Here is a 26,010-nt window from a genome sequence, read left to right as displayed (position 1 = left end):
CTTTATGTTTGCTTAATGGAGCCATTCTCCCCCACTCCCCACCCATATTTCCTGGTTCAAGACTTGTCATCTTTGACCCTTGACCCCTTCCTCAACTTGTCAATTTGACTTCATGTCTGTCCAGCCTGTTCCTTCTCTGTTATCAATACTGCTGCCTAGTACTTTTGCCTCTTAATCTGCCAGTTTCACCACCTCCAGTTCATTTTGTATGTTTTCAGGGAAACACACCGCTGGAAAATCTCCAGTGACTCTCTATTGCCTACGGAGTAATGTTTAAACACCTGTGCCAGGTTACAACCCCGGCTTCCAGGACTTCACCCATCTCCATTACCCCCGTAAGCTGCCTATCTGCACTGCTCTGCTACTGTTTCCAGCTCCTGCTGGCTCACTTCCTCCTCTCTGCATCGTTCTCTTTCATGTGCTCATTTCCTTTTTGGTCAGCCTCCCAGTTTCACAGGTGAAGAAACTGACACTCAGAGAGGTCAAGTTAACTAGGACAGTGCCTGTGGTGTGATGTGAATCCAAGTGCCTCTGACTCAGACTCCTAACTGCCAAACACTTCAGTGTGCATCTCTTAAGAACAAAGATATTTCCTTATAACCACAGTACAGTGATCAAACTCAGGAAATTTTATACTGATGTAGTACCATTATCTGTTACACAGGCCATATTCCAGTTTTCTCAATTGTCCCAATTCAAAAGCTCATCCAGGATCAAGCCTTACTTTTTTTCCCCCCAATATATTTTTATTGCTTTCAGAGAGGAAGGGAGAGGGAGAGAGAGATAGAAATATCAATGATGAGAGAGAATCATTGGTCAGCTGCCTCCTGCACGCCCCCTACTGAGGATTGAGCCACAACCCAGGCATGTGCCCTTGACTGGAATCGAACCCAGGACCCTTCAGTCCACAGGCTGACACTCTATCCACTGAGGCCAAACCGGCTAGGGGGCAAGCCTTACTTTTAATTCTCATATTTCTTCCATCTTTTTTAAAAATATATTTTTATTGATTTTAGAGAGAGAGGGAGAGAGAGAGAAACATCCATTGGCTGCTGCCTCCTGCACGCCCCACCCTGGTGATCAAACCTGAAACCCAGGCATGTGCCCTGACCTGGAATTGAACCAGCAACTTCTCGACCTCTCAATGCATGGGACAATGCTCAGCCAACTGAGCCACACTGGCCAGGGTTCTTCCGTCTTTAACCTGGAAAATTTCCTCAGCCTTGCATTGTTTTAAGACATTGTTTTTAAACTACCAGGCTAATTGTAAAATTTCCCTCAATGTGGGTTTTTCAGGTTATGAAATTTTAGCAAGAATATTACATAAGTGAAGTTGTGCACTATTTTTTTAAATTGATTTCAGAGAGGAAAGGAGGAGAGAGAAACTTTAATGATGAATCATTGATTGGCTGCCTCCTGCATCCCCCCCCCCCCCCCCCCCCCCCAGGGATCAAGCCTACAACCCAAGATTTACCCTGACAGGGAATCGAACTATGACTTCCTGGTTTACGGGTTGATGTCCAACCACTGAGCCACACCAGCAGGGCTAGTTGTGCACTTCTTACTGAATCATCTCATGAGGTACACAATGACAAATGTCTCATCACTGGCAATGTTTAACTTTGAAGTTACCATTTTTTCCCTTTGTGATTAATAAGCAATCTATGGGGACCTATTCAGAGACTGTGTAGTAACCCTTTAGCCATCATACTTTCACCCAGTGATTTTAATATTCACTGATTGTTAATGACACTATTACTATGATAGTTGCAAAATGGTGACCTAACTCTGTTGTTCCTTTTACATGTATTATACGGCATTTTACTGGAAGGAAGAACTTGCCCATTTTCCCCTATACAACTTTTTCATCAGGAAAAACGCCTTCAAAAAGGAACTGGAATTGGAGTGTGGTTGATTCCCAGCCCCCTTCAGTGTGCTGGGCCCAGTGCCTGTGACCTGGACCGTCACTCCTCTGCTGGTATAGCTCTCGGTCTGTAGATGGGCCTGGGCTGTGGCCTATCATCACCAACTCAAAGCCCACTTACTACTTTGTTGTCCAGTTGGTAGTTCCAGATATTGTAAAACAATACCCCAGTCTGGACAGGTTGGGAGGAAAATGCTTTTGTGTCTCCGTCTCTACCCTGTCTTTTGTTTGTTTGTTTAATCCTCACCCAAAGATTTTTTTTTTTTATTGCTTTTCAGAGAGAGTGGAAAGGAGGGAGGGATGGGGAAAGAGAGAGACACATCAATTGGTTGCCTCCCACATGTGCCCGACTGGATCCAGGATTGGACCTGCCACCCAGGTATGGTCCCTTGACGAGCAATCAAACCCAAGACCCTTCCGTACGGAGGCTGATGCTCTAGCCACTGAGCCACGCCGACCAGGGCTCTACCCTATCTTTATGCTTCATCTGTAGATCATGTTGGGAGTGGGGGAATTCCTTCACTCTACCGTTCTTTAGTTCTTCTGGTTGGACTACTTATAAAATAATAAAGTTGACACAACACTAGCTCAACAGGGAAAAAAAAACAATACGTGTGCACGGGAGAATGACAATGTGATGCTCAGAACATAAAATAAGGTTCAAAGACATGATTGAACTGGGCACCCTTTTATACTTTTTAAAAAAATTGTTTTATTGCTTAAAGTATTACAAAAAGTATTACATATGTCTCCTTCCCCCCCCCCCCCCCCCCCCGCCCTTAACAATCCCCCAGCCTCCCCTACCCCCCAGTGTCTTATGTCCATTGGTTATGCTTATATGCATGCATACAAGTCCTTCGGTTGATCTCTTATCCCCTCCCCCCCTCGCCCCCAACCCTCCCTGGCTTTCCCGCTGTAGGTTGACAGTCTGTTGGAGGCAGCTCTGCCTCTGTATCTATTTTTGTTCATAAGTTTATAATGTTCTATACTTTTTCTGACAAAGAAACTTATGAGAAATTGACAGGACAAAAAGTGTTCATTAGCAAGGAATCTAAAGCAAGGGGTGGTATTTGCTGGTGAGGAATCTAAACAAAAGTTTGGGCTTTGGCAGTAAATTAGTAAAGGCTTTACAAGGTTTGTTTACACACCCTTTAAAAATATATATATATTTTTTAATTGATTGGAGAGGGAGAGAGAAACATCCACAGGGATGGACCTGGGCATGTGCCCTGACTGGGAGTCAAACTGGCGACCTTTCCCTACATGGAACGATACTCAGCCAACTGAGCCACACTGGCCAGGGCTGTCCAAGCTTTTCAATCCTGGGTTTTATAACGTGTGATACGGCTGGGAGGGCACCTACCCTGGAGATGTATTTCCTACTTTTACGGGGACAGAGATTCAGACAGCTCTTCCTGATTCTCGGGTGAATTTAGTTAGAAATAATCAATTGATGATTAAATCAGGGCAGTCGACTCTGGTTTCCACAATCACGAAACTCGTTATTCCGATGTTTCCAAAACTAACACCGGCCTCCACAATGATGGAGGGAACTCTCCAAAGGCGGATGGGCGGATGAAAAGAAAGAGGGCGTTCATCCTTTCTCTCCCCACCGGCCTCCAGAAACCTACCTCGGGCTGACGCCCCTCGGGTGCGGGGCCTCAGGTGCTGGGGTGCACAAGGAAGCGGAGAGATCCCTCCCCACCCCCAAGCTCCCCACTTTGGGTAGGGCTGGTGGTTCGCACGCAGGTGAACGGGCTGGGGTGGGGCCGGCCCTTCGCGCCCGCCTGTCCCAGTGTCACGGAACCGCGGCCCTGAGACTCACGCCCCGCCCTGCACCCTCCCCTTCCCCCCCCAACCCCCGCCGCCCCGCGCACCCCGGTCAGGTGCTTAGTCACCCCGAGGCCACCCTTGCCCGGGGCCCGCGCCCCCTCCTTCCCGGGGGCCGGCCCAGGGCCGCACCCTCCGCGCACTTCCGCGCATGGCCCTGCTGCCCCGGGCCCTGCACGCCAGCGAGTGGCCGAGCTGGCAGCGGGTGGCGCGCGCCCTCGCCGGCCCCCCGCGCGCCCCCGCCGTTTCCCGCTGCGTGGCCCGCGCCATGGCGTGCAGGCAGGAGCCGCAGCCGCAGGGCCCGCCGCCCGGCACCCGGGCCTACGACTACCTGGTGATCGGCGGCGGCTCGGGCGGGCTGGCCAGCGCGCGCCGGGCGGCCGAGCTGGGCGCCAGGGTCGCCGTGGTGGAGAGCCACAAGCTGGGCGGCACTTGCGTGAGTACCGGGCCCCGCACCCCCGTCTCCGCTGCAGCCCCGCTTCCTCCTCGCTTCTGCGGGAGCGGTCTGCGCTCTTTCCTGCTGCGGAGCGATCCGTTCCTCCGGGCCCCAGCCTGGGCACCCGGCGCTGTGCTTTCCGCTTTCCCACCCGCTGCCGAGGCCAGGATCCCAGCTGGTTTAAATGAAAAAAGTGTCAAGGGGCATCCTGGCGACCCCACCCCCCCACCCCCAAACTAAGCCTGCGTCGGTCCCGGCCCAGGTGCAAAAGCAGCGGCAGCCGTAGTGGTTAAAGCAAACGCAGCTTTCCTACATCCTCGTTCCTCAGCGTGGACGAGTATTGTGTTCCACGCTGGAGCTCATCGCCAGATCCATGCAACATAAAACTGCATCTGGAAACATGGCAGCTGGCCCGTGTGTGCGGGAGGAGGGGGAGAAGGGGTGTATTGTCCTTGAGCAATGAAGTTCCTGGTCCTCGCCCATTTCAAGGGCAGAGTGATTCGCAGCGGTGGTTCTCACCCGTGGCTGCACATTCGAATCACCCGAGGAGTTGAAAAAATTCTTCCTGGGCTCCGCTCCCGTGGCCTCTGATTTCATCGGTCTGTGCTGCAGCCTGACCGCGAGAGTTTTTAGAAGCTCCGTAGGCGATTCCTAATTTCAGCCAAGGCCGAGAACCACTGACCACAGGTTACCTCGATGTAGGAATTTTACTAGTAAATGAATTCTCAGACCTTGTGCTTTTTTTGTCTTTTGGGGGGCCCGGGGATTTTAAAACTACCCCCAAAAAAGAGGGTTGTAAATTCTGCAATTAAAAAACTGTTCATCATTTTTAAAAAGTTTTGTCCCCAAGTGATTGGCGTGGCTCTTTCTATCACAAGACTTGATTGGGTGAGGTACTTGCTGTTACTATTAAAATGTCTCCAAGATTAACCTGGGATTGGGAATGGGTTCTCTAAAGTTCCTTTGGACACTGATGTTTAAGTTGTACTAAGTTGGGAACCCCTTAAGGGCAGGGATGGGTTCTGTGTTTGTGCACCTCTTATCATCTTAACAAAATACCTTACTCAATAACTGTATGTGAAATGAATGAAACTCAATATTGACAGCTATGAAAGGGCCGACTCCTTTGTCCAGTCCTCATTTTCCAAGTTCAAAATGAAAGTGGGAATGAGAAGAGAAAAAAAAAATCCCTGTTATCAACTTGCACCTTGACACCTTATTCCTGAGAAACTGAATTAGCAGAAGTCTGTCTCTGCAGACAGCAGATTGAAGGGTGCCACTAAGAGGCCCCCTGGACAACTTGATAACTGCTCATCTTTGTACCCCATTACTTTTCTCCTTCCTTATTTTTGGCAGTCAGCTTGTGGTGTTCCTCCTCATTGTCTGGTTCTATTGGAATTACTCAAAAAGGGGCTGACCCATTTTTAGGTTCCTGTTAGTAGTGTGAACACACTAAGAGATAAACTGCCTCTGAGAGTGAGCCAAGGACAGTCAGCATGTTACTGCCTTCATGTAGATCGCCTGGCCTTTCTTATCTCCTGTTTCAGCAACTTCTATTTGCCTGTAAGCCAGCGGTTCTCAACCTGTGGGTCGCGACCCCTTTGGCGGTCGAACGACCCTTTCACAGGGGTCGCCTAAGACCATCCTGCATATCAGATATTTACATTACGATTCATCACAGTAGCAACATTACAGTGATGAAGTAGCAACGAAAATAATTTTATGGTTGGGTCACAACATGAGGGACTGTATTTAAAGGGCCAGGAGGTTGAGAACCACTGCTGTAAGCGTTGATGTTTTGGGGAAATCCCCAATTTAACATTTTCAAACTGGCTTTTGTACAAGGAAGGGTGTTGGTATGTGCTGAATATGAGAGAAGATCTAACCCATGGATAAGACAGGAGTTCAGATTCCAGATATCTGGGTTTTCCTCACTTGCAAAAATAAGCTTCTTACGTGCAGGAATTTCCAAGCAGGTGTAGGGAAACTTAAGGCTTTCTGAGGCACATTATTTTGTTTGTTCATGTCTTCATTGTTTTGAATTCTAAGTGCTAAGTATTTGGAGGGGGCTGGCTGAGAGAAAAGGGTAGGTAGATACAGATATTTGTAGACAAAGGTCCCTTCCACGAAGGAATTTACAATGTAGTTGGGGAACAAAGGGTAGACAGTCAACCCCAAAGTGAGGGGGACTATATTAATTGCTACAGTAATAACAAATGACAGCGGTTGAGGGAAGAGTTATAATTAATCATTTCTGCCTGGGCAACATGGGGTGGTTTTGTGAGGGAATAGTATCTTTCTGAACTTGAACAGATGAATATGTGGATGAGTATTTTTTGTGAGGGTAGAGTAAGGGCAACGGCCTAGAGTCAGTGTATGTTGTATAATCGATTTAACTGGAGCAGAGGGTGTCTCTAGTTGAAAAGATGGGAAGCTAATGGGTAATGGCAGTGATAAAAAAATGTGGATTTTTGGTGTGCCCTGACTGGGTAGCTCAGTTGGTTAGAGCATCATCTGATACCCCCAGGCTGTGCGTTCAATTCCGGGTCCAGACACATACAAGAATCAACCATACATAAGCGGAACAACGTATCCATGTTTCCTTTCCTCTCTCTCTCTCAAATCCATATATATATATATATATATATAACATTTTTTTAAGTGAAGTTTCTGGAAGTGTAACCGGAAAAGGACTGGGCCTGGAGCAGGTCTGCCTCGTGCAGGCTGGTAGTGTGTGGGCTCTTGACTTCATGCAGGAAAGATTTCACAAAGCAAGTCTAGGTGATTTTGAGAGTACGTTTATTTTATTTTATTTTGAGAGTACGTTTATTAAAGCTGGGGACAGTGAAACAAGGAAGGGCTTAGGATAGAAGAAGTAACAGGAGAGCGCCTACATGGGGCTCTCTCTAGAAACATTATAGGAAAGAAGTGAAGCACAGCAGGGCTGCTGTTAGCTCACTGAAAGGTTAGAGAAAATGGGGCCTTAGACACAGGTTCAGGAGGTAAGCCCGGGACAGGCTGCTCATTGTTCCGCCGGTTACAGGTTTGGTGGGGACTCTTAAGAGTTTAGGAGAGAAGCCTGGCTGGCATGGCTCAGTGCTTGAGCATTGACCTGTGAACCAGGAGGTCACCTCCTGGTCAGGACACATGCCCGGGTTGCCGGCTCCATCCCCAGCGTGGGGCATGCAAGAGACAGCTGATCATTGATTTCTCTCTCTTCTTTGATGTTTCTATCTCTCTCTCTCCCCCTCTCTCTTCCCCTCTGAAATTTAAAAAAAAAAAAAAAAAGCTTAGGAGAGAAAAGTAAAGATGTTTGCCTGAGAGGGAACAAAGGCGTGGGCATGCTCCAGAGAGAGCCAGCTCTGGATCTTTGTCTCCTGGGTTCTCATCTGTTCTCTAAAGGGAGGTATTTTATTTATTTATTTTTTTTAAAAAAAATATATTTTATTGAGAGGGATAGAGAGTTAGAAACATCAGTGAGAGAGAAACATCAATCAGCTGCCTCCTGCACACTCCCCACTGGGTATGTGCCCGCAACCAAGGTACATGCCCTTGACCGGAATCGAACCTGGGACCCTTGAGTCTGCAGGCTGACGCTCTATCCACTGAGCCAAACCGGTTAGGGCTAAAGGGAGGTATTTTAGGGGAGGATCTCAACAGAATATTCATCAGCTTTATGCTGATGCACCAAAATGAGATTTATTCCCCTGACTTCATCCATCCTTAGGTATTGTTGGTACAGATTGCACTAATTGTTTTTCTGTTATCTCCCTGAATAGGGTGATTTAAGCCATTTACGCCCCTGGTTGCGGAGGAGAAGTGTAAACCATTTACGCTCCCCCCCCCCCCCCCATATACTCTTTAATTTAGAAACCATTCCCGCTAATCAGGAAATCAAAGGAAAATGTTAAGCAGTTCCATATTGCACCTATATATAAATGATACTATAAGGTCCTCGCTGGTTTGGCTCAGTGAATAGAGCATCAGCCTGTGGACTGAAGGGCCCTGGGTTTGATTCCGGTCAAGGGCATTTGCCCAGGTTGTGGGCTTGATCCCCAGTAGGCGGTGTGCAGGAGGCAGCCGATCAATGATTCTTTCTCATCATTGATGTTTCTATCTCTCTCTCCCTCTCCCTTCCTCTCTGAAATCAATCAAAATATATTTAAAGAAAGAAAGAAAAGACCATTAAAAAAAAATGATACTGTAAGTGTGCCTTTTGGGGTGCTCCTGAGGTCCTTGCCTTTTCTCCTTCTCAAGGTCCCAGTGTGATTAGATGCCGTGATGAGTCAGTCACTTTGCCCGTAACAGGTGGGTGAGGCTTTGAGGTGTGATTTCCAGAAGTCCGAAGTCCAAATGGCTCTTGCCCAGATAAAATCAAAGGCTTGTTCTTCCTGGTGGTTCTAGGGAAGAGGCCATTTCCCAGCCTTTTCCAGCTTCTATCTAGAGGCTTCCCACATTCCTTGGTTCCTGACCTTGTATTGCTCCTACCTCTGCTGCCATCTTCACGTCATTTTTCTTAAACTGTTTGTCGTAAGTGTTCTTGGTTAGGGAAGGAAGGGTTTTGCAATTTACTTGATGCTAAACTATTGGCCGTTTAACTGTCTGTCCCAGTTTCCTTATTTCACTTGTCCTGGCTTACTAACCTGTCTCAGAAGCCCTGTGAACTGTGAGAGGGTTTGAATAGGAGAGTGCCATAGCAGTGGTTTTGTGGTAGGCAAGTAAATTTTCTTTACTATTGACTCTCCAACCAGTTTTTTCCTAAATAAAATACACTTTTTACTAAACATTGTAGTTATCTGTAGTTTCTGTATTTTCCATGCAGTAGTTTTGGAACAAATTTTTTAAAATGCAAGGTTTTGTTTTTAGGGGTTTGTTTCATGCTTCTCCATAAAAACTTAGTAGATTCATGGAGTGATAGAGCTGGAAGGGACTTGAGTGATTCCCCGATCCAGTCTGACTATAGTTGTTTTAAAAACGGAAGTACTCACATACGCTTGCTGACCTAAAATGTTTTTTTTTTACTTACATTTTTTAGAGTAGTTACTGTTAAGAATTATATCACTATCATTTTTTGTCTTTCATCTTATAAACATTTAGTTCTGCAAATTTGCACGTCCAAGATCAAGGTGCCAGCAGAGCCCTAGCCAGGGGGGGTCAGTTAGTTGAAGCTTTGGCCTGTGCACCAAAGGATCACGGGTTCGATCCCAGTCAAGGCACCTATGGGAAGCAATCAATTGATGTTTCTCTCTCTTCTCTCTCTTCTCTCTCTCTCTCTCTCCCCCCCTTTCTCTCTTTTGCTCTAGCTCTCTCGCTCTCCTCCCCCTTTCCATAAAAACATCAAAAAAACAACAACACACACACAAAAAACAATAGGCAGTAAAGATTTAATTTGAGAGAAAAAAGATATCAACTTCCTGACTCATCAATTGCCCTCTCTCCTGTGTTCTCACATGGTGGGAGGGCCTATCACTATCATTTTTATCAAGAAAGTTTTTTTAAAATATATAATTTTACTTATTTATTTTAGAGAGAGAGGGGGAGAGAGAGAAACATCAGTCTGGCTGTCTCCTGCATGTCCCCCATCGGGAATCAAGCTTATAATTTCAAGGAAAGGATAGCCCTTTAAATTGAATACTTTTTTGGCTTTATGAAACATTACATGGGCCCTGTTGTTTTCATGTCGTTAAGATTGGACTCACACAGATTCTTAGAGGCATTTAGTCCAGGACCCTCTCTTTACCGACAAGCAAATTGAGCGTCAGTTAAGATATTGTTAGAAACAAACCACACAGAGCATAACCTGTGGAACTGGCAGCCCAGCCACCAGAAATCATGGCTTTGGTGTAATTTGTTGGTGTCATTATGACTTGATGAACATTTTCAAGCATTGTTCTCAATTATAGAGGAGGAAACTTCTTACTCTTACTTCTTAGGAACCAGACATCGTTTACACTGAAAACACTTGATTAAAGCGGTACCATATGGGTCTCTACCCCAGAGTTCCTGATTTAGTAGGTCTGGAGGGAGGGAAGCTGATGGGTGTGCAGGAGGCTGCTGATTGATATTTCTCCCTCTCATTGATGTTTCTCTCTCTCCCCCTCACCCTTTCTCTCTCTCTAAAATAACAAAAACTTTTTTTTTTTAAGAATGAATCTGGTGAATCCTTTATAATTATGGGAGTCAGATGATAATGAATTTGGTCCTAGAGTCATTCATTGCATAGTTTCCTAATTTCATGCTCCCAAAGAAACCAGCTTAGATGCTCTCCAGAGTGTCTATATGATGAGATTTTCTGGCTCCTCTTCAGTCTTCCTTTGCCAGAGGCCTTTTGTTCTTTCTGTGATAGGATGGAGTAGATCCTTTCAGGAAGGAGACCTATATTTTCTTTCTTTTTTTACTATAAGCTCAACTTTTAAATTTAATTTTTGTTTTGTGAATTTTTTAAAATTTGTCAATTACAATTCACATTTAATATTATTTTGTGTTAGTTTTAGGTGTGCAGCATAGTCGTTAGACAATCATATACTTTATAAAAGTGTCCCATCCTCCTCTCCTCCATATATCCAGTAAGACACCTGTATTTTCAAGATGACTGGTGTGTTGGTGTATGGGAAGAGTTCACTGTTCTTTGATAGAATTTATTACTTTAAGCTGTTAAGAAGCTCAGATATGAGATGACTGTCCCATGTTGTGTTCTGTAGGGGAGGGAAAATATTTCCTCTACCCTCCTAGGTTCAGTAACTGGGACCTACATATTAAACTGATAATAGATGAACAGGAGAAAAGGTCTATTTCATATGCCCATTGAGCATTATAGAAAAGAAGTGGGGAAAACATAAGGAAGTAGTCAGGCCTCTGAGCTTAATACCAACTTAACAGAGGGTAATAAGTTGTGGAGAAGAGACTAGACAAAGGAAGGGGGGGATTGGGGCTTCTGAGGCGGGTAAATTATGGGAAGACAAATGTATGGGGGAAACTAATGGAAGATAAGGGTTCCTTTATTAATGTTTTTTAGTGCAGATTCATCTCAGTGCTATCCTTTCATCGCCACTGATGAGGGTTGTTCTCTTTCTGGTTCAGGAGGGGAGTGGGGGGCACCATTACATAGGGAAATCTATGCCCTGATTTTAAGCAGAAAGGAGGAGGGCAAAGATTTCCTTCTTGTTGACTGTTTCTTGTCTTCAGCTCAAAATAATCCTTATTCCAAAGTGGCATATTTTGGGGTGGCGTATTCTGATTCCCTTTAGTTCATACGGGCCAGAACTGCTGCTAAACTTCTACTGGATACACTATCAGTGGTCGGCAAACTGCGGCTCGCGAGCCACATGCGGCTCTTTGGCCCCTTGAGTGTGGCTCTTCCTAAGCCTTAGGAGTACCCTAATTAAGTTAATAACAATGTACCTACCTATATAGTTTAAGTTTAAAAAATTTGGCTCTCAAAATAAATTTCAGTTGTTGTACTGTTGCTATTTGGCTCTGTTGACTAATGAGTTTGCCGACCACTGCTAGGTCAACAAGACATTAGTTTTCTAATAACATGATTTCGCTCTTAAATTAATATTTATTTTTCTGGATCAGGCAAAAAAAAAGTAGTAGAGTGTTAGGTTAGATGTAAAAAGTAGGAAACTGAAAGAAATCCTCAATTTTTTTCCTTAGAATTCAATTACAGATAAGTAATCTCTTGTTGCCCACTGAGATTAATTAAGTCATTTCTGAAGGCAAAAAAACACATGAGACGATATTTGAATTCAGTTTTTGGAGTCTCCCCAAAGCTAAATGTAACGCTTTTCTCATGATCAAATGTGTACCGTGGAGAAGTGCAAGGAGTGCCTGAAGTCAAGGTGAATTAGAGCCTTCTGGGAGCTTTGTCTTTGCGGTTCAGTTCTCTGCCTACACAAACGTGGGAGGAGTCCGCTTGAGGAAGAGTTCTTTGTGATGTACTGTCACCCTTTGCCCCGGGGCCTGTGGGAGCATGTCCAGGTATTCTTGCTGAGTGTACTGAGTCTGCAATAAAGCGTAGCCAGGTTCACATGGGATAGGTGTGCAGTGCTCCCCAAATAGGCATAGGTGGTAAGAGTTGATCACCAGGACAAAAAAAGCTTTTTAAAAAAATTTTTTTTTTAATTTTTGAAAATTTATTTATCGATTTTAGAGAAAAGATGAGAGAGAGAGAAATATCGATTTGTTGTTCCACTTATTTATGCATTCACTAGTTGATTCTCCCTACCCCCACCCCTCCACCCCCCACTGGTTGATTCTTGTTATGTGTCCTGACCAGGGATCAAACCTGCCACTTTGGCATATTGGGACAATGCTCTACCAGCTGTGCTACCTGATCAGGGTTTTTTGTGGTTTTTTTTAATTGAGCTATAATTGTCATATAGCCTTATATTAGTTTCAGGTGTACAACATAATGATTCGGTATATTGCAAAATAATCACAAGGCTAGTTAACATCCATCACCATATGCAGTCACAAAATTTTTTTTCTTGTGATGAGAACTTCACTGTCTATACCAGTGATGGCAAACCTATGACACGCGTGTCAGAGGTGACACGTGAACTCATTATTTTTTGGTTTATTTTTCTTTGTTAAATGGCATTTAAATATATAAAATAAATATCAGAAATATAAATCTTTGTTTTACTGTGGTTGCAAAGATCAAAAAATTTCTATATGTGACACAGCACCAGAGTTAAGTTAGGGTTTTTCAAAATGCGGACACGCCGAGCTCAAAAGGTTCGCCGTCACTGGTCTATACTCTTAGCAATTCCAAATACACAATATTGTATTTTTTAGTAGAGTCACCATGCTGTACACCACATCCCCAGGACTTACTTATCTCATAACTGGAAGTTTATACCTAACAAAGGCCTTTCTTGATCATAGTGCCACTCTGCTGGAGAGGCTGGCAGGAGAGGCGGGGGTTGAAGAAGCCTGAGAAACAGTTTGCACAGTCGATTGTTTGTATTCATGTAGGCTGATTTGTTGTTGGGACTTTGCATCAAGTACCCTTTTGCAAACAGTCCTGAAAAACAAAATGGCTTTCAAGGCAGTTTTTTTTTTTTTTTTTTTTTTTTTTTTTTTTTTTTTTTAAATTAAATCTTTATTGTTCAGATTATTACATTTGTTCCTCTTTTTTTTCCCCCCATAACTCCCCTCCTCCCAGTTCCCGCCCCACCCTCCGCCCTCACTCCCCACCCACTGTCCTCATCCATAGGTGCACGATTTTTGTCCAGTCTCTTCCCGCATCTCCCACACCCCTTTCCCCCCCAGGAATAGTCAGTCCATTCCCTTTCTATGTCCCTGATTCTATTATAATCAACAGTTTATTCTGTTCATCAGATTATTTATTCACTTGATTCTTAGATTCACTTGTTGATAGATGCATATTTGTTGTTCATAATTTGTATCTTTACCTTTTTCTTCCTCTTCCCCTTCTTAAAGGATACCTTTCAGCATTTCATATAATCCTGGTTTGGTGGTGATGAACTCCTTTAGCTTTTCCTTATCTGTGAAGCTCTTTATCTGACCTTCAATTCTGAATGATAGCTTTGCTGGATAAAGTAATCTTGGTTGTAGGTTCTTGGCATTCATCACTTTGAATATTTCTTGCCACTCCCTTCTGGCCTGCAAAGTTTCTGTTGAGAAATCAGCTGACAGTCGTATGGGTATTCCCTTGTAGGTAACTGAGTTTCTTTCTCTTGCTGTTTTTAAGATTCTCTCTTTATCTTTTGCTCTTGGCATTTTAATTATGATGTGTCTTGGTGTGGTCCTCTTTGGATTCCTTTTGTTTGGGGTTCTCCGCGCTTCTTGGACCTGTAAGTCCATTTCTTTCACCAGGTGGGGGAAGTTTTCTGTCATTATTTCTTCAAATAGGTTTTCAATATCTTGCTCTCTCTCATCTTCTGGCACCCCTATAATTCTGATGTTGGTACGCTTGAAGCTGTCCCAGAGGCTCCTTACACTATCCTCGCATTTTTGGATTCTTTTTTCATTTTGCTTTTCCGGTTGGGTGTTTTTTGCTTCCTCGCATTTCAAATCATTGACTTGATTCTTGCGCTCCTCTGGTCTGCTGTCGGGAGTCTGTATAATATTCGTTATTTCAGTCCGTGTATGCTTAATTTCTAGTTGGTTCCCCAATATAAGATCGAGGGTCTTATTAGTTTTCTTGTAGATCTCATTAAGTTTATCGACGGCTTCTAAACAGTTCTTGAGAGACCTTAAAAGTGTGGTTCTGAACTCTATATCTTCCATTGACAATTTTGTCCTGTTTCTTTGTCTCCGCATTTTGTTATGCTTCCTTGGTGCACCCCCTAGTGGTCTTTGTTCACAGTCTTATAGTTAAATCTTGATTGTTGTAGCTAATTCCAGGGAGGGTTTGACCTCCAGGCCAAGTGGCTATGAGAATCAGCTGTGTCAGCAGTGAGAGAACTTCTGTCCTCTAGGGAGGTGCTAATCTGGCGTTTGCCTGAGGCTATCCGGCAAATGCCTGTGTGCAGGGCTTGGGCGGGGCGGGTCGCACAGGATCAACAGGGTGGGCCGGAGAGAGCAGTTATGGCGGCTCTCAGTCCTGTCCCCAGGGGCTCTGCCTCTCTGAGTCCCAGCACCCGCTGCAAAGCTCAGAGAGAAAGCTGCACTCGCTCTGACCGAAGCCAGACAGTCCCGCTTCTCCCGTTTGAGTCTGGGTCCCTAAAGACTCGCCCGGATCTGGAGCTCAGAGTCTGTGACTCCCTCCCGATTGAAAACGCCAACCACGCCCTCCGCCGCCAGCCTGCTCGCGCACTCCGCACCTCAGAATTTGACTTCAGCACTGCGCCTCCTCTGAGTGTCCGTATGCGTTTCTCTTTCCTCCTAGTTGTAGGACTTCCACTCAGGCAGCGTTCCTGTGGTTCTGGGTGATGTCCCTTCCGTTTTTTGGTTTCACTTTTGAGGTAGTTGTTCAAAGCAGCAAACTCCAGTGTTAACCTATGCCGCCATCTTGGTTCTCCCCCAGCATGTTCTTTTTTTCTCAAGGCAGTTTTAATCAATCTTGTTCTTAACCCAGGTTAAAGAAAAAAAGTTATTACTTTTAGGATGTGATCAAAAGGAAGTACACAGCTATAAACAAAAGTTTGTGTGTAAGCATATATCACAGCTTGTTTACAAGAACCCCTGGGAGTAACTTCTCTCTCGTCTAATGGGCATGAATAGCTATTTTCTTAAACAATTCGTTTTTTGTTTTGTTTTTTTACTTGTAAGAAGTCTTACAAGTATTTGTGCTTTTCCTTGTGTGTTGGCTGCTAGAATTCTGAGAATCAAATTTATGATCAGTTTCTAGTAAGTATGTAAGACTTAATAGCATAGATGACCCTTAATGCTTGATTATCATCCTTTGGTCCTGAAGAATAATGTAGATTTCCACTAGAGGTTTTCTCAAAGGGGGCAGACTGGGTGTTTTACCCATGATACTCCAGGGGCCCAGAAATCCTCTAGGACAGCTGCTGAGATTATTCAGCTGGTAGGTCCTCTTCCGACCTATTTCTCTTCTGCTTCCCTCTGGGTTCTGCGCAAGCCCAGGCTTCTGCCATCTCCTGGCCTGTACTGTCGCTGAGTGCATGGCGCCTGCGAATGGAATTGTTCCCCTCCACCCCCTTCTGCTTTTCTTGAAAAAATGCTGATGAGTAAAATTCTCTCCCTCATGACATAAGAAAAGTAATGTTCATATGCTCTATACTGGAAAAAATTAAATAATTGTAGATTAAGACTTCGAACTCAAGTAAGTCTCCTGGGCTGATGCTTGGGGTTCATTTCTTGCAGGTTTGTTTTATATTGAGTTTAATATTATTAAAATATGTCCTTTTAATTTTTTTTCCTAGGTGAATGTCGGATGTGTCCCCAAAAAGGTAGAATTTTTTTAAAAAATTCTTTATTGTTGAAAGTATTACATATGTCTTCGCTTTCCCCCATTGACCTCTCCCTGCCCGCGCCCACCCCCCAGCACATGCCCTCACCCACCTCCTGTCTGTGTCCATTGGTTATGCTTATATGCATGCATACAAGTCCTTTGGTTGATCTCTTACCCCTTCTTCCCACCCTCCCCAAAAAGGTAGAATTTTTAGTTCTTATTCCTTCCACCCTCCTTTTACATGTTTGGTAAATCATGATCAGGATAAGGTTATTTCCAAATGTTTCAGTGAAAATTCTTTCTGCAAAAAATAACTGAGAAACCGACTAATAGTGGCTTAAACAATAGGCTAGTGTTTGTTTCATTTTGTTGGTGCAAGTTTTTGTTTTTAAGCACAGAAATCGATTTCTCTATACATCGCCCATATTCAAATCATGAATCACGTGACTTTGGGTATCTTATGTCAACTCTAAGATTGATTTCTCAAGTTACTTGATGGCACTTCTTTTTATTTGTTTTTATTTTTTGTTAATCCTCACCCGAGGATATTTTTTCCATTGCTTTTCTGAGAGAGAATGGAGGGGGGGGCGAGGGGGGGGAGGCAAACATCAATGTGAGAGAGACACATCAATTGGTTGCCTCCCACATATACCCCAACCAGGGCCAGTGATCAGACCCAAAACCCTTCTGGTATGTGGGCCAAAGCTCTGAACACTGAGCCCACCGGCCAGGGCAATGGCATTTCTTAGTATTTGGATACCTTTATGGTAAGTAGTCTATTGATGGAGTTACTGTGTACTTGGATCCTGGCCCCGTCTTTGCTATTCCAGAAATTCAAGTATATTGATTTACTCAGGAGTGAATTGATTATCTGACATCAAAAGAAATCCTATCTAATAATAGACAAAGATGCAAATTAACCGTACCTTCGCTACACCCACCATTGGCTAATCAGAGTGATATGCAAATTAACCACCAACAAAGATGGTGGCTAATTTGCATATGCCAGCTGGGAGCGAAGACTGAAGACACCTTAGAAGGAAGCCAAGCAAGAGAGCCGAGGTAGCGGAGACAGGCAGGAGAGAGCGGCAGAGATGGGAGGGAGAGAAGTGGCAGAGAAGGGCAGGGTAGGAACGGCAGAGATGGGAGCGAAGCCCTATTCTTGCAGGAATCTTCTTGCAACGGGCCTCTAGTTGTTTTATAAAATGATAGTATTGATTTATCAGTTTAGTGTGAGTGAGATTATATCTGGGTTTAGTAATTAGGACAGGTTAGCTTTTTCTCAATATGGAGACCCAGTTGGCAAACCAGATTGTTGAGTGAAAGTTTCTTAAGTTTTCCATTCTGTAGCCTCATGGATTCTCTTTACCACTGTAGTGATAGTTGTTGCTATAGCTGTAGTGCAGGTTACCTTGAATGAACTCATCCTGACCTATGACAAAGGAAAAAATGACAGCTCTGATTTCCAAAGCTGACTCTTGCTTATACTTGCTAATTATTTTATTCCACATGTGAATGCAATTTTAAAACATGTTATAATCCTAAGCTTACAAAATCTTGTTACTGAGATTACATTTTATTTATTATTATTATTTTTTAAAAATTTTGTTGTTGATTTTTAGAGAGAGAGGAAGGGAGAGGGAGAGAGAAAGGGAAACATACATTGATGGATTGGCTGCCTCCTGCACACCCCCTACTGGAGATCCAGCCCACAACCCGGGCATGTGCCCCAACCTGCGACCTCTTTGGTGCATGGGATGATGCCCAACCAATTGAGCCATATCGACCAGGGCTGAGATTACATGTTAAATTAGTCAATACCCTAATCTCATCAGTGACACAGGCCTGAGTTTTATTCCAGAAAGGTTTTCTGTAATATGTTTTCTAGTATAGGGAGGGTTTTTGTTCTGTCTTAGGAAAATTTCTTGTTTTCTGTGGGACATTTTTCCTCAAAAATGTTCTTTCCTTTTTGTCTTAGATTTTGGAATCTGTTCTACTTGGAATCATGCAATTATGGATATATGGATTATGTAAATTAGTTATATGTAGTTTAAACCAATTATGGTAGTAAATCTGCTATTGATTGGTGCTACCTCATTACTTTAAAATACCATCTGGACTGATACTGCATAGTGGACTGAATTTGTAATATTTTATTCCCATATATTTCACTTACCCTTCTATTCTGATCACATGTACCAGATAGTGACCTTATATTTTTGTAGGGGTCTACTGATTTCAAAATGCTTTCGCATTCTTGAAGATCAGTGGGTAGTTACCCCTTGTTCTGTAGAGCAGGCTGGCGCCTAGAGTAACTGCCCCTTGCACAGGGTAGAGCGAAGCAACAGCAGAGAAGGAACTGGACGGATGGGCCTGCTGCTGCCCGATCAGGTCTCAGTCTAAAACAGTGATGGCGAACCTATGACACACGTGCCAGAGGTGACACGCGAACTCATTTTTTTGGTTGATTTTTCTTTGTTAAATGGCATTAAATATATAAAATAAATATAAAAAATATAAATCTTTGTTTTCCTATGGTTGCAAATATCAAAAAATTTCTATATGTGACATGGCACCAGAGTTAAGTTAGGGTTTTTCAAAATGCTGACACGCCGAGCTCAAAAGGTTCACCATCACTGGTCTAAAAGCAAATGCAGTTCAGACAGAGGCACCCTCTCCAGAGGGTTAGATGCTATAACACCGTACAAACTATAAACTGGAAGTAAATAAATATGGTACCTCAGGATAATAGGAGGTTTAGTGATGTGTCTTAAAATAACATTAATTTATTTGAAGTATTGATAAATTTTTCATATGTATTGTCTAAGATAAAGACTCTAGCAGATAGCCCTGGCCAGTGTGGCTCAGTTGGTTGAGTGTCACCCTGTGCACCGAAGGTCTCTGGTTCAATTCCCATTCAGGGCACATACCTAGGTTATGGATTTGATCCACGGTCGGGTTGCATATGGGAGGCAACTAATTGATGTTTCTCTCTCTCTCTTCCTCCCCCCCTTTCCTCTCTCTCTAAAAACAAAACAATAAAAACATTAAAAAAAATAATCTAGCAGATAAAATGGTTCATTCTATAGTATATGAATTTCACTTCAGTAAAGGAAACGGAATCCAGTAGCCATCAATTCTTTCATCTTTAGGCATAAAGGGAGAAAGGTGCAAACAAGGAATCTTAAGGCTTATCAAAAGTGGAATTAAGACTTGTCTGACCAAGAAAAATGGTAGTTTGACTGTCATCAAGAGTTCCGGATGCCAATTTGAATTCAGTTATCACAAGGATCAGTTGGCATTTAAAAGGCTTCTACAGTTTGTAGGCTACATTCCGCAAGAGATGCATTGAACCTTTGAGTTCCAGGTGTCTGATCACATATGTTCTTACAAGGGCATGTTTATAGTTACTGGAAACATAACAGGAATTCATTCTCTTAAAGTTTTCAGTCTTCATCTTTACTTAATAGTTTCCTTCCAAATCACTGTACTGTAAAGTTACAGATGCAATTCCACTTCCTGGAACTAATCACAAAAGTCAGGGCTTAAAGAAATCTGAAGCTTAAAAAGAGATGGTAATCCCGGGCATGACTCAGTGGTTGTCAACCTATGAACCAGGAGGTCACAGTTGAATTCCCGGTCAGGGCACATACCTGGGTTTCGGGCTTGATCCCCAGTGTGGAGCATGCAGGAAGCAGCCAAGCAATGATTCTCTATCACCATTGATGTTTCTATCTCTCCCTCTCCCTTCCTCTCTGAAATCAATTAAGAAAAAGAAAGTGATATATACAAAAAAAGTATATATACAAAAGAGAATTTAAGCAATAATAGATGTTAATGGAAGGACCCTGAGCCTTATAATATCCTGCTTCTCAGAGTTTATAAACTAGGGAATTTAACTCTAGAAGTAATTTCCCCCAATATTTCAGAAGCCTCCCTATAAAATCTGGTCATATTTCTGAACTTTTTCTTTTAAAATACATAGTTTCATTTTTAATTTAAAGGTCAGTATTATTATCATCTGCTGTTACAAAGTTACCTTTCATTCGAGATTTCTGTCTTCCCTCAGGACTCATGTACTACTGTTTTGGGTACTTTTTTTGCAGATAATGTGGAACACGGCTGTGCACTCTGAATTCATGCATGATCATGATGATTACGGATTTCAGAGCTGTAATGGTAAATTCAATTGGCGGTAAGTGTTCATTCTCAGAAGGTTCTTTTCACAAATATAAGTATTTTTTCTTTCAGAATTAAATGTTCCACAAACTTTTTCGGGGGGCTATATTGTGGTAAAATATATATTACAAGCTCTTGGAGGTAATGGAGATATTTATGGCTTTAATTGTGGTGAGGGTTTCACGGGTGTGCACTTATCTCTATATTCATCAAGCTGTATACATTAAATATGTGCACATACAGACACACAACATCAAATGTCTGTTTTAGCCATTTTTAACCAATTAATTGCCACATGTCTAAAACGGAAACCATCCCCACACACCACGATATTTTGAATTTAATGTAAAAAATCAATTTGCAATGAATATTACAAAAATTAATATATTACTCACAGTGCAGGTGTTCTTGAATATTTTCAGCTGAAAATTCTCACAAAAAAATGATTTTAAAGTTGGTCCGAGCTGCCACTTAGGGAAAACTTTTTTTTTTTTTATAGATGCACGTGGCGTGTGGGGAAGGTCTGCCGCTTGCGTCTACAGATGCTTGTGGCGTACAGTGGATTAAGTTGTCAATTCAGTAGCATTAAGCATATTCATGGTGTTGTGCAACCATTATCACTATCCATTTCCGGAACTTTTCCATCATCCCAAGCAGAAACAGTGTCGTTCAGTGTACCCATTACACAATACCTCATCTGCCCTGACCGGTTTGGCTCAGTGGATAGAGCGTCGGCCTGCGGAGTGAAGGGTCCCAGGTTCGATTCCGGTCAAGGGCATGTACCTTGGTTGCGGGCACATCCCCAGTAGGGTGTGCAGGAGGCAGCTGATCGATGTTTCTAACTCTCTTGTGCAGGAGGAAGCTGATCGATGTTTCTAACTCTCTGTTTCTCTCCCTTCTCTCTAAAAAAAAATGAATAAAATGTATTTAAAAAAAATAAAAAATAAGCAATACCTCATCTCCCCTCCTCCAGCCCCTGGTATCTCTGTTCTACTTCCTACTTTGTATATTCTAGGTCAGGGGTGGGCAACCTTTTTGTGAGTGCGTGCCAAAACGAGCAAAATCTCTGACTCAAAATTCTTCTGCGTGCCAACCCTAATTTTAATGTATACATGTTATGTGAAATTATTTATTTATCTAAGATGCACCTACACTGAATTTATCTGAAAAATAAAAAAGTCAATATTAAGAAAAAAATTGTAAATGGAAGATTATAAGAAAGGGTTTCGCGTGCCAGCAAAAGTTACTGGCGTGCCATGTTTGGCACGTGTGCCAGGGGTTGCCCACCCCTGTTCTAGGTACTTTGTACAATATTTGTGCTCTTATGCCTGGCTTATTTTATTTAGCATGATGTTTTCAAAGTTTATCCTTGTGCCTGTGTCAGAATTCCAATCCTCTTAAAGGCTGAATGATATTATTTTATATTTATATACCATATTTTGTTTCTCCGTTCATTTTCAATGGGCTTTTGGGTTTTCTACCTTTCGTCTATTGTGAATAATCATGCTATGAACATTGGTCTACAAGTTCGTGCCTTCAGTTATTTTGGGTCAATACCTAGAAGTGGAATTGCTGGGTCATGTGGCAATTTTGTGTTTAAATTTTTTTAAGGAGCTGTCATAAACTTTTTGAAGCCATCAAATTTTTAAAAATATTTAGCAAATTCATTCATTTAACAGATATTGAGTGGCAAGTGTGATTTGAAGATTATTTATTCCCTTAGATGCAGTCGACCGTTTAGTTCCAATAAGCTCTTATTGCTACCATGCTAGGTACTGTGCCAAAGTAGCTACCTTTGTCTTCTGTGCAAAGAAAAATGTTATCTATACACCGTGGATGCCAACTGAACATTCTCCACGGAGTAGAATAGGGGTTCTCCACATAGGGGACAGCAGATGGACACAGGGAGGGGTGGCTGTCTTTAGAGACATTGACTCATGGGGTTTGTGCTGAGGGTGTGTGATTCAGGGACAGATGCCCTAGTTACTAACTGAAGGAGGAGAATCCTCTTTCTCAGCACTGACTCAGGTTTCACTGCAGGGTGATAAAGGAAAAACGGGATGCCTATGTGAGCCGCCTGAACACCATCTATGAAAATAATCTAACCAAGGTGAGTATGCTGGGCTTGGAGCTTTGAGAAGTTGCGGTTTGTTGCTTGAGTATGCTAACAGGTCCGGCCAGACTAAAGCATAGCCATGGCCCGTCTCTCTCATTGTTTCCGTTACTTCTCTTATGATTAACGATTCTGAGGTGGACCTGTCAGAGAAAGCCTCTCACTGGGTAGGCCAGTCCCTTTTCTACAGAGAGGCGTGTCAAAGTGGGGAGACCAGGTCTCACCTGATGGCTGTGTCTCGAGTAGACCTGGCTCTCCAGTTTGTTCCAGAAGCCAAGCCCATCAGAGACTGAATATGCCCGTTTATTAATTAAAATCAGGAGCATGATGTGGATGGAAACGTGCCATTGTTATTTGCTCAGAGCATCCTCATCCTTGGTGGCTAAATCTACTCAGTAGTCCAAGGTATGGTTCAGAAGGTTTCTTTTTCTGTGAATGAAATCTCATCGAGGAAATTGGGCAAAGACGGGTTTGCCTTTAGCAAATACCTGTTGTCCTTGGCTATCCTGAGGCTTTTCCCGTCTTAGTGCTTAGATATCATCCCTCTCCCACTGGGACTGTGTCAGGGACATTGACAAATTTTGCATCATCGACTCTTTCTTGACGGCATATATCTCATCACCCTTCATTTGCCTTTTTGCCCTCACTTTGCGGTTTCTAAGATTTGAATGTAACAGGTTATATTTAGATCAGAGGATTCTTTTTTTAAAAAATATGTTTTTTATTGATTTTTAGAGCGAGAGGAAGGGAGAAAGATAGAGAGATAGAAACATCAATGAGAGAGGAACATCACCGATCGGCTGCCTCCTGCACACCCCCTATTGAGGGATTGAGCCCACAACAAAGGCATGTGCCCTGACCCCAAACATCTTGGTTCTTGGGTCAACGCTCAACTGCTGAGCCACACGGGCCAGGCTAGATCAGAAGATTCTTGATGATATTCAGGCCACTGTAATCTCATTAGCAGATTGTTGATAAGCCAATTTTAGTGTGAGTTACTTCTACAGATGGCTAACCTCAGACATTTTTATATTGATTCATATCATTCATTGGGTTTCTTTTTGGATGATGATATTTTCTGACCTTAATCCCCAATTCAAGGGAAAATATTTGGGGCCTTCAGTCCCCTAGGCACTGATGACAAGACATTTTAAGTCTATTAGACATGAGTTGAGATAACAGTTGTTATACTAAAACACCCACATCAGATTTTATTAAAAAGTGGAGCTAGCTAAAGTGCAAAAGTGATAGAAAAATCACTCAAGAAACAGCATTTTTTAATACTCACAAACCTTGGTGTGCCGTATAACTTACCCTGACGTTATGGGGAAGGAATTCTGAATAGGAAAGGAAACTTTCTGTCAAATACCCTAGGAAATGAAAGTAAAAATTTCATCAGTTCTTCCTCCAAACTATTGTCTAGATCAGTGATGGCGAACCTTTTGAGCTTGGCGTGTCCGCATTTTGAAAAACCCTAACTTAACTCTGGTGCCGTGTCACATATAGAAATTTTTTGATCTTTGCAACCATAGTAAAACAAAGACTTACATTTTTGATATTTATTTTATATATTTAAATGCCATTTAACAAAGAAAAATCAACCAAGAAAATGAGTTCGCGTGTCACCTCTGACACGCATGTCATAGGTTCGCCATCACTGGTCTAGATTATTGCCACTTGATGCATACCCCTTTTTGGCTAGCACCCCCTAAGAAGTTGTTACCTCCTGTAGGAAGGATTTTGTGGAGGTTTGCGGCTTTTGGCATTGATCTTGATTCATCCTGATTAAGCAGGGCACGTGCAGAGCAGGCCTGGAGGGGTGATTGCAAAAGAGGCAATAACTCCATTAAGAACCAAGCATGTTCTAAAATGTTCCAACATTCTCTTCTGTAATCCTGTTTGCATAATGCCATTATCCTTGTAACTGCCCACATTTGCATGCCAATACATGCATCATAGCTGGCAGAAGCTTGCTGGCAATCTCCAATCCCCAAATGGAGGCTCCCCAAATGGAGGCCCTGGCACAGTATGAGCAAGTGAGGGTTTGCCTTCTTAGCATCTCTAGCCTGGACCTTCATTGTCATGTAAATTGGCGGTATTCTCCCCATTTTGTTTAAGAAAATCCGAAACATCGCATTTTCCTGCCTCGGCCTGCATATTTCTCTTTTGCCTCTGCTACCTGTGCCTCTATCCTTTTTTCTCTCTTAGCCCTCTGTTCCTCCTCCGACAACATCATTCTTCATGGTGTTTCCATTGCAAGTGAGACTTTCCCCCTCAAATTTTGGAGACAAAAATATCTTTTTCCTTGTGGGGGTGACTGGCATTTTCTTTTTGGTCTCTGGCCAAAAACAGCACCTTTATTTCTTCTTACTTGTACATTTCCAGCATCAAATGGCCATCCCCTTACCCAAGCATCAGTTAAACAGAAGTTCTGTAGAAACTCGAACATTGAAAGTTGTCTTGGCCTCAGCGAACCCAAATTCAGAATCCTCCGTGGAGAAAGGGAAAGCTCTGATAAGGGCAGCAGATGTTTTTGTTTTAGCTTACAAACATTCTCATGTCACGGTTCCTCTCCAGGCCAAAATAGAAATCGTCACTGGCTACGCAGCGTTCACCGGGGACCCCAGGCCCACCATAGAGGTCGGTGGGGAAAAGTACACTGCCCCTCACATCCTGATTGCAACAGGTGGCGTGCCCTCGCATCCACTGGAGAGCCAGGTCCCGGGTGAGTCTCCCAGAGGCAAATGCTTGTGAATAACAGCCAGGGGAGTTGATCGGAGGGTGGGAGAGTGAAGCAGAGCCAGCAGAGTCTACTCTTAAGAGCTGAGCAAATGTTTGTTTCACAGGGAAATTTCATAGTTATTTGGTCATCACTGCTCTTATTTCTAGAGGGAGGGAAAAAATGGCTACCAGGGGAAGACTCGGTTGGCAGCTTCCCAAGTGAGGACTTTTTAAAAACTTGTCAAAACAGAGAGCATGATGGCTAAGAGAGTATCGGTTCTTGTGTAAGATGTTGTGATTATTTTCCAAGAGAAGGCTCAGTCTGTGTGATCCATATTTCACTGTCCTAGGTGCCAGCTTGGGAATAACCAGTGATGGATTCTTTCAGCTGGAAGAATTGCCTGGGTAAGCTGGTGTCCCTCCTGACCTCGGTGTTCATGCTCCCTCAGGCTCTCCTCTGACACTCGCCCCCTCCACCCCCAGCCTTAAACACTGGCTTTCCTGGTTCTCTTCTCCTGTCTTCTCTTTTTATGACATTGGGTATCTCATTCACTCGTACCCCTCATTAAGTAACTCAGGTCTTTCCTGCCTTTGGTCAGAATCCATTGCAGAAATTTAAGAACCAGAGTCAAGCACAGGATGGTTCTGAAGGATAGTAAAGCCCTGAAACTATCTTCTGGCTTCAGGCTGATACAGCATCAGTCGCTAATGTGTCTCAAATACCTGCTTCTGGTGTTCAGAGCAGCTGGTGCACAAATGGAGGCTCTGTCGGTCTGACGAAAATAGATTTTCAGAAATCGCGCTTTCTATGTGTTTGCCCAAATAACCTTAGTAAATGTCTGTCATGGGTTCAGATACACGGAGGAGAAAAATATAAGGAGGAAGATATTTTCTCTAATTTGCAGAAGCCCCCAGTGGCA

General features: G+C 43.2%; 1 protein-coding gene across 3 annotated transcripts in view; it reads left to right on the top strand.

Moving 5' to 3' along the window:
- The first annotated feature begins 3,807 nt into the window (after nt 1-3,807).
- The window catches only part of GSR (glutathione-disulfide reductase), a 36,636-nt gene continuing 14,433 nt past the window's right edge, over nt 3,808-26,010 (top strand). Inside the window, exons 1-6 of one of the 3 annotated variants that reach the window (XM_036299193.1) lie at nt 3,811-4,190; nt 16,049-16,075; nt 20,184-20,272; nt 22,297-22,366; nt 24,947-25,094; nt 25,441-25,495. In XM_036299193.1, the coding sequence (XP_036155086.1) occupies nt 3,906-4,190; nt 16,049-16,075; nt 20,184-20,272; nt 22,297-22,366; nt 24,947-25,094; nt 25,441-25,495 (674 nt within the window). In that variant the 5' untranslated portion in view covers nt 3,811-3,905. Of the gene's footprint in view, nt 4,191-16,048; nt 16,076-20,183; nt 20,273-22,296; nt 22,367-24,946; nt 25,095-25,440; nt 25,496-26,010 lie in introns of all 3 variants that reach the window. The other 2 variants (XM_036299194.1, XM_036299195.1) reach the window with 2 other exon arrangements.

Source organism: Myotis myotis, unplaced genomic scaffold, assembly GCF_014108235.1.
Source record: "Myotis myotis isolate mMyoMyo1 unplaced genomic scaffold, mMyoMyo1.p scaffold_m19_p_3, whole genome shotgun sequence".
NCBI classification, from domain to species: Eukaryota; Metazoa; Chordata; class Mammalia; order Chiroptera; family Vespertilionidae; genus Myotis; species Myotis myotis.
This window is presented reverse-complemented; position numbering and strand designations above follow the sequence as displayed.